Here is a 16,352-nt window from a genome sequence, read left to right on the forward strand (position 1 = left end):
CCAGTCAACTTTCACTAGCTGTGTAAATTCAATATCAAATATTGAACCATGCAACTAATTTTTTGCAGTTTATTATCAGATTCTTCTCTCATCTGTCTTTTAAAAAGTTTCTTGTTCTTATTAGTGTCTATGTTATGCCCTAAAGTTACTTGAAAGAAGAAACTGACCCTATCCAAATTGTAGTTGATGTTATTAGATTTAGGAAAATGCTATTATCCAGTATGGTTTTACAGCTATTTGTTCCCAGAAACTTGTAAAAATAATTTCTCAGTCAGTGCCCTCTTCAGTGAAGTCTACAGCAATTCTTCCAAATTTTGGGTGTGGACAAATATGTTTCCAGAGTAAGCGTAGCAGTCCTTATGCATCTTGGTTAGATTTTCAGACCCTGAGATTTTAAGAAATACAATCCTGGTATTCAGTTAGGTTCGTTGTAGATAGCCAGGTTTAGTTACTTTGATTGGCAGCATTAAGTGGTTTTGTGCTGAAGCCAGCCTTGCCCAGCAGTAGGAAGTCCATGAGTTAAGTCATTATTTGGGGGTTGTCTTGGATTATTCACAGTAGGAAATTGTCTGTCTTTAGCTGGGTTCCCAACTCAAAGATCTGCCTTGTCTGAGGCTGTTAAAAGGAAGCTGAAGAATTCTCCCACTCTCACTTTTGGCTTTCAGTGTCAGTTCCTGGTGACTTGTGCAGTATGTGGGATCAATCAATATTTCTACTTGCTGAGGAAGGGATGTTTGAAGTCTGAACAGACATTTATAAAAAGAGATTTTATAAATCATAGATTGTCAAAAAATAGAGGAAGCACCCTTTTAGTTAAGAAAGAATGTCACTTTTGTTCAAACTGTCTATATAGCACTATAAAATATTTCCTTGAATTTCTTAGGTTTCCAGTTCCTTAAATAAACTTTCTATTAATCAGTTTTATCCTTGCTCCACTCTAACAAGAATGTAACTGGAACTTTTAATTTAAAGGAGCTATAAGCTTTTCTTCCCATGGAGTGGGGCCCATACCTTGTGCATTATTGGGGTCATGGTTGCAATTGGTTAATTCTTTCATTTTAAAAAAAGTATTCTAATTTTTTCATTCAGGGGTTTTGTGGTATGTTTTGGGTTTTTGAATTTCTCTTCAGAACATGTAGAAGTGCATATTTAAAGTTCTTTGGCACAGCTGATCACTGCTCTGATCCTGTGAGTGGGCTTCTGCCTGTCAGCAGTTTAAAAATATGAGCATTGATTGTTAGCTTAAATTCTGATGTGCTATCTCATAGTTGCTATAATTTAATTGTATCTTTAAAATTAAGTATCCTGTGCCAATATTGTAGCCATTACTGTTATGACAACAGCCTTTTTAGTGAGGAAATTTGTAGGCTTGTGTTTGAATGCAACATTAGGTTTTAACTGACTTCCAAAGATGATCTGCAGCTTTTCCTTTATTACACTTGTCAGTGTGCTGCCAATACTGCAAGGATATTTATAGTCCCATTTCTGTATTCTAGAAACTGAAGAAAGGACAGAAGGTTTTGTCCAAATAATCCTGAGATAAAAGGCTCAGTAGTCAGGAAAAGCAAGACTGCAGAGACTTTTAGTGGCCCTTTGAATACTCTAAATAAACCTTTCCTCTGAGTTCTGAGAGAATGGCACCTCTGTTGCAAGGCTCCATCTGATGCTGCTTTCCATGAACTTTTTAGTATTGCCCAACTTCAGGACTGATGGCAAACTTGCCATTTGTGGATAGGTGGTGACCATGAACTTTACTCCAAGGGGATGGATGGATGGATGGATGGATGGATGGATGGATGGATGGATGGATGGATGGATGGATGGATGTCACTGAGCAGTTCTCTTCTGAAGGAGCCCATTAACATCCTTAGAACCATCTCTGCAGCAGAGGAGTGACCAGTATGCTGTAGTTTTCAGTTCCATTCACTTCTGTTGCTTTTGGAAATTGTGAATGAGCCCATTTTACAAATGCTCCCTTCTGTTTGCAGTTATTATAATATAAAATAGGGGTTTAAGCATAAAACTCTTGAAACATGAATTTACAGTATTTTTGTGACAACTGACTGACAATGTACAGCAGGCTAAGGGTATTGGTAGTTTTCTGGGTTCTAAGTAGGTAACAAAGTAGAGGATGGTGATTTTTCTAGGCTGATTATGTCTAGATCTCATAATCTTTTTTTCATGTGTATTTACTAAGGCAAAAAGACAGAATACTACTTAAAAATAATCCTTTTAATATATTTGCTTTAAAATGGATCTGCTTATTAACGATTATATTGTGTGTACACATATCTATCTGAAATTTTATTTACTTGCATGTTGAAGGACAGCATCTCCTTTGTTTGCTCTTATAATTACATATAATGTTAGACCATTTTACAAGCATTGCAAATTTGGTGTGTTTACTCTGTAACTTTTTAACTTTTTGCTTGGGCTGTAAGAGATCTTAAACAGACAATATATATGTTATTGCCACATTTGATAATTAAATTAATCTTCAGAATTCTAGCAACTTTATGTACATTTCTAATGCCTGTTCAAACTTTATCAACCCCATATTTACAGAGAGTGATAAGCCACGAACAGGAACAGGTGAACCAGTTTTAAGTTTGCACTACAGTACAGAAGGAACGACTACAAGCACAATAAAACTGGACTTCACTGATGAGTGGTAAGAACAAGTTAATTTTGGTTTTGACTAGTTCATAATTAGCACATATCAATAACACTTGTAATAGCTGTAAATTATTTTTCCTGTGGTTTATGTCTATTTTAAGTGTATCTACACAATTTGAAATGGCTGTAGTCTTAATGCATTCAGAACATAAGATAGATGTACCTTAATGTGAAATTTATACAAGAGATTTCTTTTTTGTGTATTTACTGTGAATCTCTATAATTACATAAATATTCTGCAAGTGAGTCTTTCTGTGACTCAGTTCCTGAATTGTAAACACTGAAATTGCCACATTTAGCCACTCTTAAGTGCTGTGGCTGTAGACACAGCACATGCACCTTGCTCACAGTTTGGGAGCTTTAAATACTGATTTTTCCTCCAATATCCAGGAAACTTTGAAAAAATTAGTTTTGCTGTGATACTTTTATGTAATTCTGCAGTTAGTCAGCAAATTCCATGGAGTTTGGTGGTGGGTAGTGTGGTGTGGGTAGTGAGAGGAAGAAGCATTTTCTGGTAGGACAAAGTTGCAAGTCATTGTCAGTTCAGAGGCTGACTAAAAACATTGTGCTGAAGAGTGGAGCAACAGGAGCAAGATGCAATTCCATCTGACAAAATGATGCAATTGAGAACAAATAACTCCCTGATCTGAGAATTGGAAGTTGTGAGAATGAAATAGAGGAAGACATGTAAATCCTACAAGTCAAAAAAATATTTTACTGTTTAGGCTGTGATTAGGTTTATAGAGAGATGAGACATAAAATGGCAAAAATCTTCCATCTGGTGTCTAGCAGTACCTTCTTGTCTGGCCATTCAGAAGCAATGCTGAACATTCTGGATTTAGAAGAAATACTGAAAGGGCTAACAAAAACTTCCCTACAGCTTCCAAATCCAGTACAGCAATGAATACACAGAACATTGCTCATCAAGAGGAGTAAGAGCTCTGATTTAACATAAGACATAAAATTCTTGAAGTCTAGACTGAATTCTCAAGAATGCCAACTAAGCATGATCTGTGCTGCTTCTAGCAATGTAGCATATTAAATATTTGCTAATAACATACACAAGTCAGAAGAGTGTCTTTTGTAAAAAGATACTCTAAAGTATTGAGAATCATGCTTATAATTGCCTTTTTCTCTGCTTTTGTCCAATGACTTGCCTGAGTTTTAGGCCACATCACATAAGAGAGCTCAGCAACAAGACTGCATTTCCTGCAAGTCTTTGCTAGAGAGTCTAAAAACATGAATTTCAATGACATTAAGGACAACATTTTACATATTTCCTGAGGATTCATTTTCCATATTGTAAAGGGAAAATGGTGTCCCACAATAATTATCTAAACATGAATGGGGAGTAAATGTCAAATACCAGCTTATAGTGAATCTTGAGAAATAACAAAACTTTGAGAACTGAAAGTCCATACCTTGAAAGGTACAGGAATGATAATTATTGGTGAAGGACATAGTGGTGAGACTTTTATCTGAATGATATTTTTTAATTGAGTGGGATAACATTATTTATTAGTGCTCAGTTGATAGCTCATACCTCTAATAAGATGATCTCTGATTATTTAAACATCTAAAAAGTGTGCAAATAGTGAAATACAGCAAATTCTTTGGAGTTCTTAAAGTATTTGGAAAAGCAATGATGACATTCTTTAAAGGTAAAAAAAATGAAGGAGAGAAAAAGGTTCTGTGATGCAGAGGAATTGTGTGGGATAAGTGGCAATGGACACAATAAAAGGGAATTTTGAAATTGCTGTGAATTGATTGTAGCTGGTGCCAGGAGCTCTCACTTTACTGCAGTGAGATAGACAATGTTGGTCAAGCTGTGCTGTTGCAATGATCTTATTTATTTATTTATTTATTTATTTGTGTGTTTACTTTATTTATTTATTTATTTATTTATTTATTTATTTATGTGTTTACATGATCCTAAATTATTTTATTTTTCCATGTTATGTTTCCAGGAGTAGCATAAATTCAAGCTCTAGAGGGAGTGGAAGTCATTGCAAAACTGAAGGCCAAGAAGACTCTGTAAAAACAAAAGCTTTGGATGAATCAGGGCCTGATGGGGAAGAAACAAGTAAGAAACATTGGGATTTCTAATGCTAAGGCAAACATTCTGCCCTCCTATGTCCCTGACTCCCAATGCCATAATAAAGCATGAATTTTTCAGGAAAGAAGACATTAACCTGAGATAGCTGTAATAAATATAAACATTGACTTACCTTGTCTTTAGTTCTAGAAACATTATTCTTCTTAGGGGATATTGTGCCTTGATTTGTATAGGAAAATAAACAACTGCACTTTGCAGTCATAAATGAGCGACATTTCTTTCAAGCTTTCACTGTGTTTTATTAAATGTGTTGTCTTGCTCAGTTCATTGCCAAAAGGGCAGTCAAGTCAAATGACTACTTCCAGAGAAATACAAAAAAAAAATCCCTTTTAATAGACTGATAACTTCATTTGTCTTCAGAAATAATAGTTAGTGTCTGCATTAAGAGTACAAATGCTATTTTTGCTGCTTAAGTCCTCATAGCATAGGCTGTTAAAAACATTCAGGAACAAGAAATGATTACATTTTTCTTAGTGTGTTGACCTGGTCAACTAGATAGGTTTATATATACTGATTTTTATGTGACTGATAGCTGAGATTTCAGTAGAGACATTGACTTTGGAGTTGCTTGCTTGGATTGGTTTCTTCTAGGAGTGCTGGTGTCATTTAAACTTGCTTACATTATAGATGTGCATCTAATTGAAATCATGTGGTTTACCATTAAATTGCTTAATTTAGGGGTTCCTGATGAATCTCTCAAGGAAGATGCAAGTGCTGAAGAGCTGAAAAATACAGATGAAGCTGCAGAGACAACAGAAGCAAGTAGGTATCTGTAAATAGCAAGTATGTATCTGTAGTAGTATGTATCTGTATTCAAGTAGTTATAGGAGGAAGTGGAGAATGAAATATTAACTCAGTTTGCATAATTTAACTTTGCTGACCATTTCTAAAATAGGCTATGGTTGTTATTGTGACTTGTTTTCCCCAATATTTGCTTTTCAGCAGTATCAGATGAACCTGCTTCTGAGCACTCCGGAATCGAAGCAGAAAAAGCCGGCCCCAGTGCTGATGCTGTCTGTGGGAACACAGAGGAGGAAGCCTCCTGTGAGCAGGGGGCACAGCAAGCCGTTTGCAGCCAGAGCAGTGACCCCAGTGGCACCAGCCCTCTGGCCAGCGAGGAGCCTCAGTCCCAGCCGGAATCCTCGGGGCTGGCGGCTCCCGACGACGCCTCCACCAGGAGCTCGGCGCTGCAGGAAACCGACGACAGCGACGACGACCCTGTCCTCATCCCCGGGGCCAGGTATCGAGGAGGCCCTGGCCACAGGTGAGGCCAATACCTGTCTCTGCTTGGAAAAATGCTTCTTGCTTTGTTTTTCCTTTCTCTTTTCTTGTTTATTGCTTTGAATGAAAGATGGAGAAACTCAGCCCTCATATCCTTGAAGCTGTTCTTTGACAACTGGCCAAGAGCTTGATGGCTGAGTGTAATTTGCCTATGTGTAAGATACGTACAGCTGCATTTTCCCTGCAAGCCAGGAAGGCTCTTGCAGATCTAATATCTGCTTATGCTGATCTCTTGCCTGCTGAATACCTCAGTGCTAAGTATTTGCAGTTTATTTGTTATTATTCTCCCTCTAGTCATAAGTATAGAAAGTTCATAAATTTGGGGACATGGACCTACATTTTCTTTAGTTATGCTTTAGGTGTTCTTATTCTGGCAAAGCAAGAGCTTTTAACTGCTCTTGTGTAGCAATGGTGTGTTTGTAGTACATATATTAAAACTGATGTGTTCAAGTTTTCATTCTTCTTTTTCTCTGAAAGAGAAACTGTAATCCTTTTCCTTTTGTTGGTTATTAAATATTACTATGTATGTCAGTTAAAAAAAGGTAGACTGGCTGTTACCATGAATAAAAGATGCATTTAGTTAGCTTTGTGCTTTTTTTATATGAAGAGCTGTACATTCTTGTTTGATCATTCAGTAAACTGAACCCTCAATTTGCTATTGTTGGTTTAATACCTTTCTTCACTAATTTCAAAACTGTAAAATTATTTAAGCAACATTTCTGTTGTTAGACTCCATACAATACCTTTTTACTAGCTTTAGATATAATTTAACCTCATGTCACATACCTTTGCTTTACTCCTGTTCAAAGACAGTGCTATTAATTTCTTATGCTAGCAATGAAGATTCTTCACAGGAATTTACAATATGTATTCATTAGGAAATAAGGAAGAATTTAATAGCTGTTTCTAGAGAAGGTTTTGAATAATTTGCAGTTAAAATAGAAATGGTAAGCCAGCACGTTGTCAGTAGTGGAAAAAAGAACAGTCAGTGGTTGTTTATTACAAAGCACAAGTAATTCTGCTCACTAAATGACAGTTTTTATGAAGAAGCCAATATACACAGATTCTGTGTTAACCCATTAACTTTCCATGCAGTACTAAGTATTTGTAGGCAGATATGGAATGGCAGAAATATTTTCCCCTGCAGAGCGAATGTTCATTATGATCCAGTGATTGAAGAGCAAGCTGTGAAAAGCCCTGCAATTTTAATCCCATCTCCATTTTCAAGCAGGATTCATAGCTTCTCTTCATGCACCATGTTGTCTCTACAATGTAATAGTTTCTGTTGCAATGTGATAAGAATTACACTTCCAGGTGTCACACAGCTGTTACCATTTCCCACTAGTGGGGACATCCTAAATGAAGTTACAATTTATCTGACATGCTTCCTTTCCTCTCTGTGCAGTGAGATTTTTTTTCCTGTAACAGTTTAAATTTATCTCCTAGGAAAGATCATTCAGCCAAACGAATGATATCATTAAAATCCTTTATGCAGTCCCCTGCTCCCTTATTCTCCCCCCAAATAAAATTTGAAAAAAAGTTGCTTTGTAGTCAGTGTTGGTTTAGGATTTCCTGCAGGCTTTCATTGCTCAGGTTTAATACCTGACCAGATCATTTTGTTCTGCTTTTGTGTGTGTGCAAGCAGTGAAGTTTTCCAGTTTAGCTACTGAGCATTATATTCCCTCCTATTATTCAGGTTTCAGGAGTTTCCAAATGCAGTCTGAGATATTAAGGAAAAGTAAGACATCCTGTATATGCTCAAAGGAATGTGGATTTCCAGAAAGGAAGCAGACACTCATGGTCCTAAAAGCTATAGCTCTAAGCCCTCATAGTATTTATATCTCATATTAGAGTGAAAGGAACTGGAAGTTCTCTCTAGTAGTACTATGGCAGTTGTTATAGCCTAAAATCCCTTTCACAAACTGATCAAATTTATATAAAATCCCCCATGTCCCTTAATGAATAGGAAGCTAACTCAAAGCATTGCTGCTACCTTGGGTATACATGAACTAAAATTGGTCATTTTGTTCTGTGCTAACATTCTGTTTTGATTGAAATAATTTTTTACACCCTGTGCTCATCATTGAATGGTGTTCATCCTGTCCATTTTGAGGTTTTGTCTCCTTAGACTGAGTGCCAAATTTTTCTCACTCTTAGCAGTAAAAATTCATGGGTTTCGTGCCATCATGCTGGTTTCTGTCTCCTCTTCATATTTCACTTTTTGCCTGAATGTGGTAGCCCAGCCCCCTGCACTGTTTGGGTTTTGCTGGAGTAATTCTGTGGTTGTTACTTTTGGTCTAGAGAGGATTCTCTGAGCACAATGAGCTGGGGCTGTGTCCTCCTCCTCTCTTGCCTGTCACTGTTCCAGTGAGGGCTTGTGGTCAGACAGAAGCTCTGCACCCTGCACTCTTCCCTACTTTGTTATTCCATAATTAATCAGTGTTCCCTTTCACCAGAAGGAAGCTTCAGGTGTATAACTCAGTTTTATACTGCTGATTTTCTTTTTCTCAAGGCCCTACAGTCCCCTCTATTAATAAGTTCCCCACCAATGTGCTGCATGATTCCATTCCTACACCCTGCTCAAGGACCAGTAGCAATACTGGCACAAAATTGCCTGCAAGTCTGGAGCTCCACTCCTCCAGGATGCTTTCTGTAGGCTTCTTTTCTCTTTCCTCACTCAGTAAATTGTGTTATCTAACAATTCCTTTACTAAATCTCATTTTTTTTTAGTTTATCTAATGCTTTACTTTCCAATGTGTCATCTTATAAGATAATTAATGGCATTAATATCTGAGTAATAAAGTAGATTTTTTTTTTCTCTGTAGAATACTTAAGGGGAGCTGCTTTGGTCTTTTTTGTTGTAGGTTTGGTTTTGCTGTGGTTTTTTTTTTTTTCTGAAGAAGAAAGACTAGCCTGCAATAATCTACCTTTTGTGACCATATTTTATGTAATGAAGAAAAAAGTTTCATTTTTCTATAGGACAAAAACTTTTAAAAAGGCTGTTGTAGCCTTCTGAGACAGAATGCAAAAAAATATTTGACTAATAAGCCTTTTCCAATATGTAGCATTATTGGCTTTGTCTACAACAAATAATCAATTTGTTTTTCTTTAGGCTGTGTTTTCTCATAAACCGAATAGCTCTTGGTTACATTGAGCAGAATACTCTACAGGTGGAGAAATTCAGATAAAGGAATCTGTCTGAGTCATTTTTCCACTGTGAAGTACAGTTTTCTCCACTGAAAAAGAAGAGTGGATTTCTGATTCTGTACTCTGAAAATCATGATCTGTAGCTTCCTCTTAAGGAAAAAAAGTGGCCGAAATACCCTTCTGATAGCTCTGTTAAACAGAGCTCTAAATAAATTGAGAACTTCCTGCTGCATCTCACCTTATTTTTACTAAGATGGATGTAGATTTCAGATTTATTTAAAAATATTGTTTATTTTGCAAATCTAATTGTACAAGGCTTCCATTATTTGAATATTATTTGTAGTTGTTATGTTTTCAAGCTGAGGGTTTGATCTTTTTCTCAAACAATCTCATATTGTGCATATTTATAAGTCTCAAAACATAATAAGGATGGGTGGTTTCTCACCAACTAACCTGCAACTGAGCTATCAGGAAGGACTGGGCAAAGTCTGCACTTGCTTTAATATTTTGAAAAAGACTTTAAATAGTAGCAGCAAAATGTGGAGAAATACCATGATCCTTTGATTGATTGACTAAGTCAGCTGCATGTTGACTTGGAGTCAGCTAGGAAGAGTTTTGACAGAGAAGGACATTTCTTTAAAATAAATAAAGAATTGAGAATGTGACATCTGCCATTTTTCAGCAGCATTTCTGTAGCCACTGAATATCACTGTAGGAATGGTCTTCACAAGTGACTAGGAGAAACGAAGCAGTTATTTCATTTTTTCATGTTGTTGGGCCAGTCAATGCATGCTCTTTTTAACAAAATGGATAAGGAAGTGCACAGAATATTTTAAGATGGAAAAAAAAATTTAAAACCTTTTCTGTACAGCAGAGCAGTTTAGCCAGATACTCACCAGAGTAAAGAACCTCCTGTGCATTTTAGGGAATCCCCAGGAAAAGGTGCCTTCTCTGACAAATAAGACAACATATGCAGGTCTTTCAGTCTGGACATATGCAAGGGCATTTCTCCTTTAAAACTTTCTGGATCAACTAAGTTTAGTTCAAAAAGAGGGTGGTATCTTGTATTCTGTGGGAGGGGAGAAAAAAAAATCTGTGCAAAATGTTCTTCATACACAGAGAGTGCAGTTTTTAATGGATTGATCTTAATTTTTACAAATTAGTCAAAACAGCTCTCTGAGGGCTGATTTCCTACTTAAATGACTGAATTAATTTTGTTTGGACTTTGAAGTTGATCTGGGGGTGGAGGCTAAGCCTGGAAAAAGCTACAACTAGCTTTAACTAAGGTTAAAATTAAAAAAATACAAATGTAAAATGGAAATGATGATACAGCTGCTGTGATCTATGAAGACTTACTGCATTTTATAACTTTGTGTACTGTTATATAATCTGAATACTATTTTTGCTGAAATACAAGTAGTCTCATATACTGACTCATACACTGGGAAGGAGCCTTCTCAGTTGGAATTCATAGAGCACATTTTGTAAGAGATGCTAACCTTTGAAAAACATGGTACCTAGCATTTGTGAATGACTTCAGTTGTTATTCCCTTTACTAGATATAATATCAGAGGAACAGCGATAGGTGATAGAATAATGAGGTAATTAATTATTTTATTCCTCCCCTCCTCCTTTTTATTGCCATATATTGGATTTATCAGGTTCTGGTTTTCATATCTAACTGGCATTTTAAGAATTGCTGTACTTCAAATGCTATGAATTACAGAGCATATTGCTTGAGTTATATTTAGCTGCATGTGTTGCATGGAAATTGAAAAGAAATGATAGTGTATACATTTTACAACCTATTAACATTTTTATCGTGTGCCATAGAAATTAATGGAATTTGAAAAGTGTGTAGCTTGTGAAAAGAAATATTCCTTTTATTTTTTTTTTAATTGAGCTGCTGAGGAACGACTTATATTTGCATGGGCTACTGCTGACTTGCTTTGTCTGGTAGTAGAGAACATCCAGTTCTGGACAAAAATATAAGACTACATGGATCAAAAACCATTTATATTTTTTGCCTGAACAAGGTTATGGAACTAAGCATGATTATTAGAGCTATATTGGGTAATACACATTTAGAAAGATAGATGCTAAATTTTACACAATATTGCTTTTAATGAAGTTAAATGAAAAAAAAAATCACTTGATCTCATATTCTTCATTGAAATACTTGAGGGAAGCAGTTGTAAGAACATATGAGGCAACTTGGGTAATTGTGTTTGGCCACATGCTGTAAGAGGGAGAAACTCTCTGCTGTGATTCCAGCCAGAGGCCATCCAGAGGGGAAATGGCCCAAAGTTGTTACAATGATGAAAATGAACATCTTGGCTTTCTGTGGCTGAAAAGGCAAAGGTGCAGGATGAGGTTCCATAAAGGACTGAGCCTGAGTCTTCTATTTAAATGCCTCCAGGAAAATGGTGCAGATCTGTATTTCTTTGTCTTGTATTTTCATCTTAGCTGCAATTGGAATACCTGGATTTAACTCGTCAGCTTTCTTAGAAGTTCAGGAATCTTTGCTGTTTGTACTTGAAATTTTACAGTAGGCATTCTTTCTATATTCAGCATGCTTACCAAGGAGTTCTTTAGCTCTTCAGCACAGCCCAGGGGAATATTAGTTTCATAGTGCTATAAATTTAATATAAAATAAATGATGCATTCAGCATAGAATGTTTTATCAGTCTTTTGTTCTCTGCTTTTCATCATCATTCATCAGCATATCAGGTGAAGATTTTTAAATGTGTTGTAACTGAGAATAGTTTAAACGTTGATTGTGCTTGAAAGCTGGGAAATTACCTAGGAGAGCATTACAGTAAACATTTGGTTTTGTATGATCAACAGTGAAATAACTTGGGCTTTAGGGGTAGTGTCAGTATGCTGTTAACAGGATGGTTTTGCCTTTGGTACTGAGCTGTCTTAATGCTTGAAATTTGACAGCAGCAGTAAATCTCTTCCACAGGTTCAGAGGCTCCTAAAGGAAATAATCAGTATCAGAAATATAATCAAATGTTGGCATTTAGTCAAGGAATCTATTTTAATATGGTGGTATAAGTCCAAAGACAAGCCTTTGGAATTTTTGGGCAGATCAGTGGTAGCTGGCAAGTGAATTCCTTTACAGGATCAATGAAGAAATGCCAGACGTGGATCCAAGTTTGCTGCAGTGGTTTAGATGCACACACAAATAATATCAGGATCATGCAATTCCCTGAGTTGGAAGGGACCCACAACTGAGTCTAGGAATCCCACCAGGAATTCCCCAAGAATCCCACCACGTGCCTGAGAGCATTGTCCAAATGACCATAAGGCACTGGAGAAATAAGACCTAAGTTAATGGTTATAAGCCTTAGGTTCTCTGCAATTGTTTTGTATAGGGAAAACAGTGCAAAGGAGAAGGTGGCAACAAGAGTGGATAAAAAATAAGATGTTAAAATCAGAGAGCTCAAGAGAAGGCATAAGGGTTTGTGGTCCTCAGCACTGGTCCAGTGGAAGATGTCTCTGTCCCTGGCAGGGGCTTGGGGGATGATCTTTAAGGTCTCTTCCAGCCCAAAGCTGTCTACTATGAAAAATAGACCATGTTTGTGTGTGTGTGAGTACATTTGGAAACTTGGGAGGTGAAAAAAATCCTCAGTACTGAAGGAATCAATAGTAAGCTCAATTCTCAGTGCAGAGCTGAGACAAGAGGGATGGAGCAAGGAAGCAGGGAGACGTGAGCTCTGCACCCAGCTGAGCTCAGGAGACTGGCCATTATCAGGCTGGATAATGGTGTTTGGAAGAAGCAGGGTTATCTCAGGTACCAGATGAGTTTTATGGCAGCCACTATGTTATTGTCCTTTAACAAACAAACCAGATATTTAATTGTGCAAATTGTACAGATTCTTGTTTTGAAAAAAATCCTCATTATGCTTCAGAACTTCTAAATATACAGAAAACACCCTGTGTGACAACTTATATATTTTAAGACTTAGCTTATGTGTATACATATTTTCCATTTTTCTCCATTTATAATATGGATCAGTTTGCATCACAGGATTTTTGTGGGTTTGTTTTTTTGTTTGCCTATCTTGAATTTATTTTTAACTAAAAAAATATGGCTGCACTTCTGAATCCCTTTTCCACTCATCTCTGTCTTAATTTAAATGGACTTTTGATAATTAATTACGACTATTAACTTTGAGGACTTTAAACCTGGCTGATCATAAGGGGAAAAGCAGTGCTCTGTGAATACTTCCTAGAGCTGTACCCATTGATGGGGTTGCCTGAGGAGTGCCAACATAATGTGCATAAATTCCATTGTCTGACATTTTGTGCTTGGAAGAGCAGTGTGGAAGGGAAGCAGCAGCTCTCAGCCAGGCTCAGCTCAAGCTGACCTCAGAACAGTTCAAATTGCACAGCACACTTCTGTACCCACTGATGCTCCAAGTGATGAGGCTGCTTCTGTGTTTGTGTTGGCAAAGACGGGAATTGCTCATCACAAATACAAATGAAAACAGCTATGTCAGATTTTAAAATTCTTGTGCGTGTATGACTTAAAAATAATTACAGAAAATCTGTAGTTATCAACAAGTAATATCTCTCAGAGAGAAGGCTTTTTCCTGTAATGTTCTGTGTTCTGAAATGTCACTAAATTGGGCTCATATTTATGTTTTCTGGAGCAGACTTGCCTCTGCCATGTTCTTGCTTTCTCCAGGGCTCAATCCCAGTATGACAGTTGTGTGTGCTTGGCTGCCTTCTCCCTGGTGAAGGTAATCATTGGCTTCCAAGATAACTAAATAGAAATCCACTCCTGCCTTTTAAAATGAGGCCCCAAATGAGGAGGTTAAATTCAGAGCTCCATTTAGTTGAAAGACAGTTTTAACCAAAATTGCTTCTGTGCTTCTGCTCTTATTTAAAAATGCATGATTCTGATTGCTGAGTAGTATTGAGGTTTTTTTGTCATGTCTGCATATTTCAGCCTAGGGAAATGGAGAGGAGGAGATCAATTTTCATAGAGATGTTTAGATGAAAAATTGTGCAAGAAACTGCTTTGCTTTACCAATTAGCAACTTTAATATTATCTTCTAATCCCAAGACCTGTTACTGCTGTCCAGCAAGTAACCCTTCTGAAACAGCTGGACAAGTCTACTGCTCTCTCAGTCCTAATGATATTTAACTTCCCAGCCTCTTCACTGCACATCTTTAATTAATTTAGGTAAATAAATGCACCAAAATTACAAAAAGGAATCACAGTAAATGATAGATGCTTTTACTTTCTCACACAAACCCCATCTTTTTTTAAAAGGAAGTAAAACCCAAATCTGCACAAATAATGGTTTGAAGTTTCTGTAAGTGTTTGATGCAGCCTATCTGTCACCCTTTTTCCTTTATGTAGAAGGAAACTGGTGAGGAGAATAACTCAGTGATCTTGAAAGCACAGTAGATAAAAACAGAGGCTTCTTTTTTTTCCCCTCTGTTGTATGAAGATGTTGTGAAGAGCCCTCTTCAATCTGTTGAAGATTAAAGTTGAAACTCGGCATATTAGAAGGAATAACTAAAAAATATAGTATGTTTATTTACTGTAGTATAAAAAAGATGAACGAGGAAATTGTCTGGGGATTGAAAGGATAGAAAACTCTCACAAAGGAAGTAGTAGTCTACTTTTTCTGGTGCTGTTTGCTAGGCAAACATCTAAGAAATGTATTATAATAAATAGCACACTGTTAAATGGATCTATTGGCTAGTGCTTTCAAAACTCTTCTGGTTTCTATAAAAAAAGTATTAAAATTTATTTTGAAAGCTTAGCTGTATTAGGTGATCTGTCTTAGTAAAACAGTGTGTGGTTTGTTGGTTTATTTGTTTTTATAGTAAATAAATTTGCATTAATGACTTACATTCCTTCTCCTTCTTTGCTTAGCTGTAGCATAACATTTATTTCACCTTAACTTTTTGGTGCAACTTTCTCCTGTGGCAAAAAATGGACAAAAATCTAAGCAGATCACGGGCTGAGAGAACTAGTGATGAGATAGATCTGGTGGGGGTTTTTTCTGGAGTAGAGGACTTGTTGTTGGGGTCTCCAGGATCAGTGACTAAAACACTGGAAAAGATTACTTAAAAACAAATTCAGGCTACTTTCTGGCAGCAGTGTAGTGAGGTTCTTGGATCCATTTAATTTTTAGGATCATATAAATAGCTGTAATAGTTTCACTCCTTGCATTCTGCTAAAATCTGTACCTGCTTCCTCTTGAGAGTGACATTCCCCCTGGACTTTGTTCAGGACCTAATAATGACAAGGAATGACAGAAGAAAAAGAACTGAGATGTGACTGTCTGGTCATAGCTGGAATTATGGGGATCTGCAAACTGAACAACTAAACAGGAAAAATTTGACACCAAGGTCTTTTCACAGATTAATAAAATAATAAGTTCCTGGAATTAAACGTTCACAAAACAAATTATATAATTTGGCTTTTGTTTTTTCCTCTGTTATTTTGGGAAATCTCCAGCTGTAAACTTTACTGCTAACATATGGGATAGGTGTTCCAATAATTGATCTCAAATCATCTTTTCCTTAGTAGGAGCTTCCTAAAAGCTGTCTAAATCTTGAGTCATCATAGAGAAGTATTGACAAGAAATACATTGGAAAAAATCTTATGAGAAATCAAATCACACTGAGACACACATTAGATCCTTAATGGCTTTTTAAAATTAAAAAACTTCTGTTCTGGCATAGATTTTTTTGAAATTTTTTTTTTGATCTTATAAAAAACCAAATCACTCTGAGAGACACATTGGATCCTTAATGGCTTTTTAAAATTTAAAAACTTCTGTTCTGGCATAGTTTTTTTTTTTCACTTCAGAATTTTGCTACCTCGGTATGGGTGGAGGATGAAAATAAAATAGCATGTGAATTTTGCCAGCAGCTGAAGTTTGTTCTACAGAGGGGGAATAAAACCTGGCATCACTTGACATTCCACTGTCTTGCATGCTATTCTTGTTGTACGCCAGGATGGAAAAATTCACGTCTGTAATTTTACAGTTGGGATTATGCTGATGTCTGTGTCAAACTCATGGAGAATGTGGTGGAGTGCCTAATGCTGATGTTTGGGAGCCCCTTGCAGTGCCTGGGGAGGGGCTCTCAGTGCTGCTCTCTC

General features: G+C 36.7%; 1 protein-coding gene across 6 annotated transcripts in view; it reads left to right on the plus strand.

Moving 5' to 3' along the window:
* The window catches only part of DCAF6 (DDB1 and CUL4 associated factor 6), a 73,480-nt gene that overhangs the window by 47,694 nt on the left and 9,434 nt on the right, over positions 1–16,352 (plus strand). For 3 of the 6 annotated variants that reach the window (XM_077174577.1, XM_077174579.1, XM_077174580.1), the window contains 5 exons: positions 2,566–2,671; positions 4,644–4,759; positions 5,471–5,554; positions 5,735–6,056; positions 10,780–10,821. In XM_077174577.1, the coding sequence (XP_077030692.1) occupies positions 2,566–2,671; positions 4,644–4,759; positions 5,471–5,554; positions 5,735–6,056; positions 10,780–10,821 (670 nt within the window). The remainder of the gene's footprint in view (positions 1–2,565; positions 2,672–4,643; positions 4,760–5,470; positions 5,555–5,734; positions 6,057–10,779; positions 10,822–16,352) is intronic. The other 3 variants (XM_054628071.2, XM_054628073.2, XM_077174578.1) reach the window with 2 other exon arrangements.

This window comes from Agelaius phoeniceus, chromosome 2 (assembly GCF_051311805.1).
Source record: "Agelaius phoeniceus isolate bAgePho1 chromosome 2, bAgePho1.hap1, whole genome shotgun sequence".
NCBI lineage: Eukaryota > Metazoa > Chordata > Aves > Passeriformes > Icteridae > Agelaius > Agelaius phoeniceus.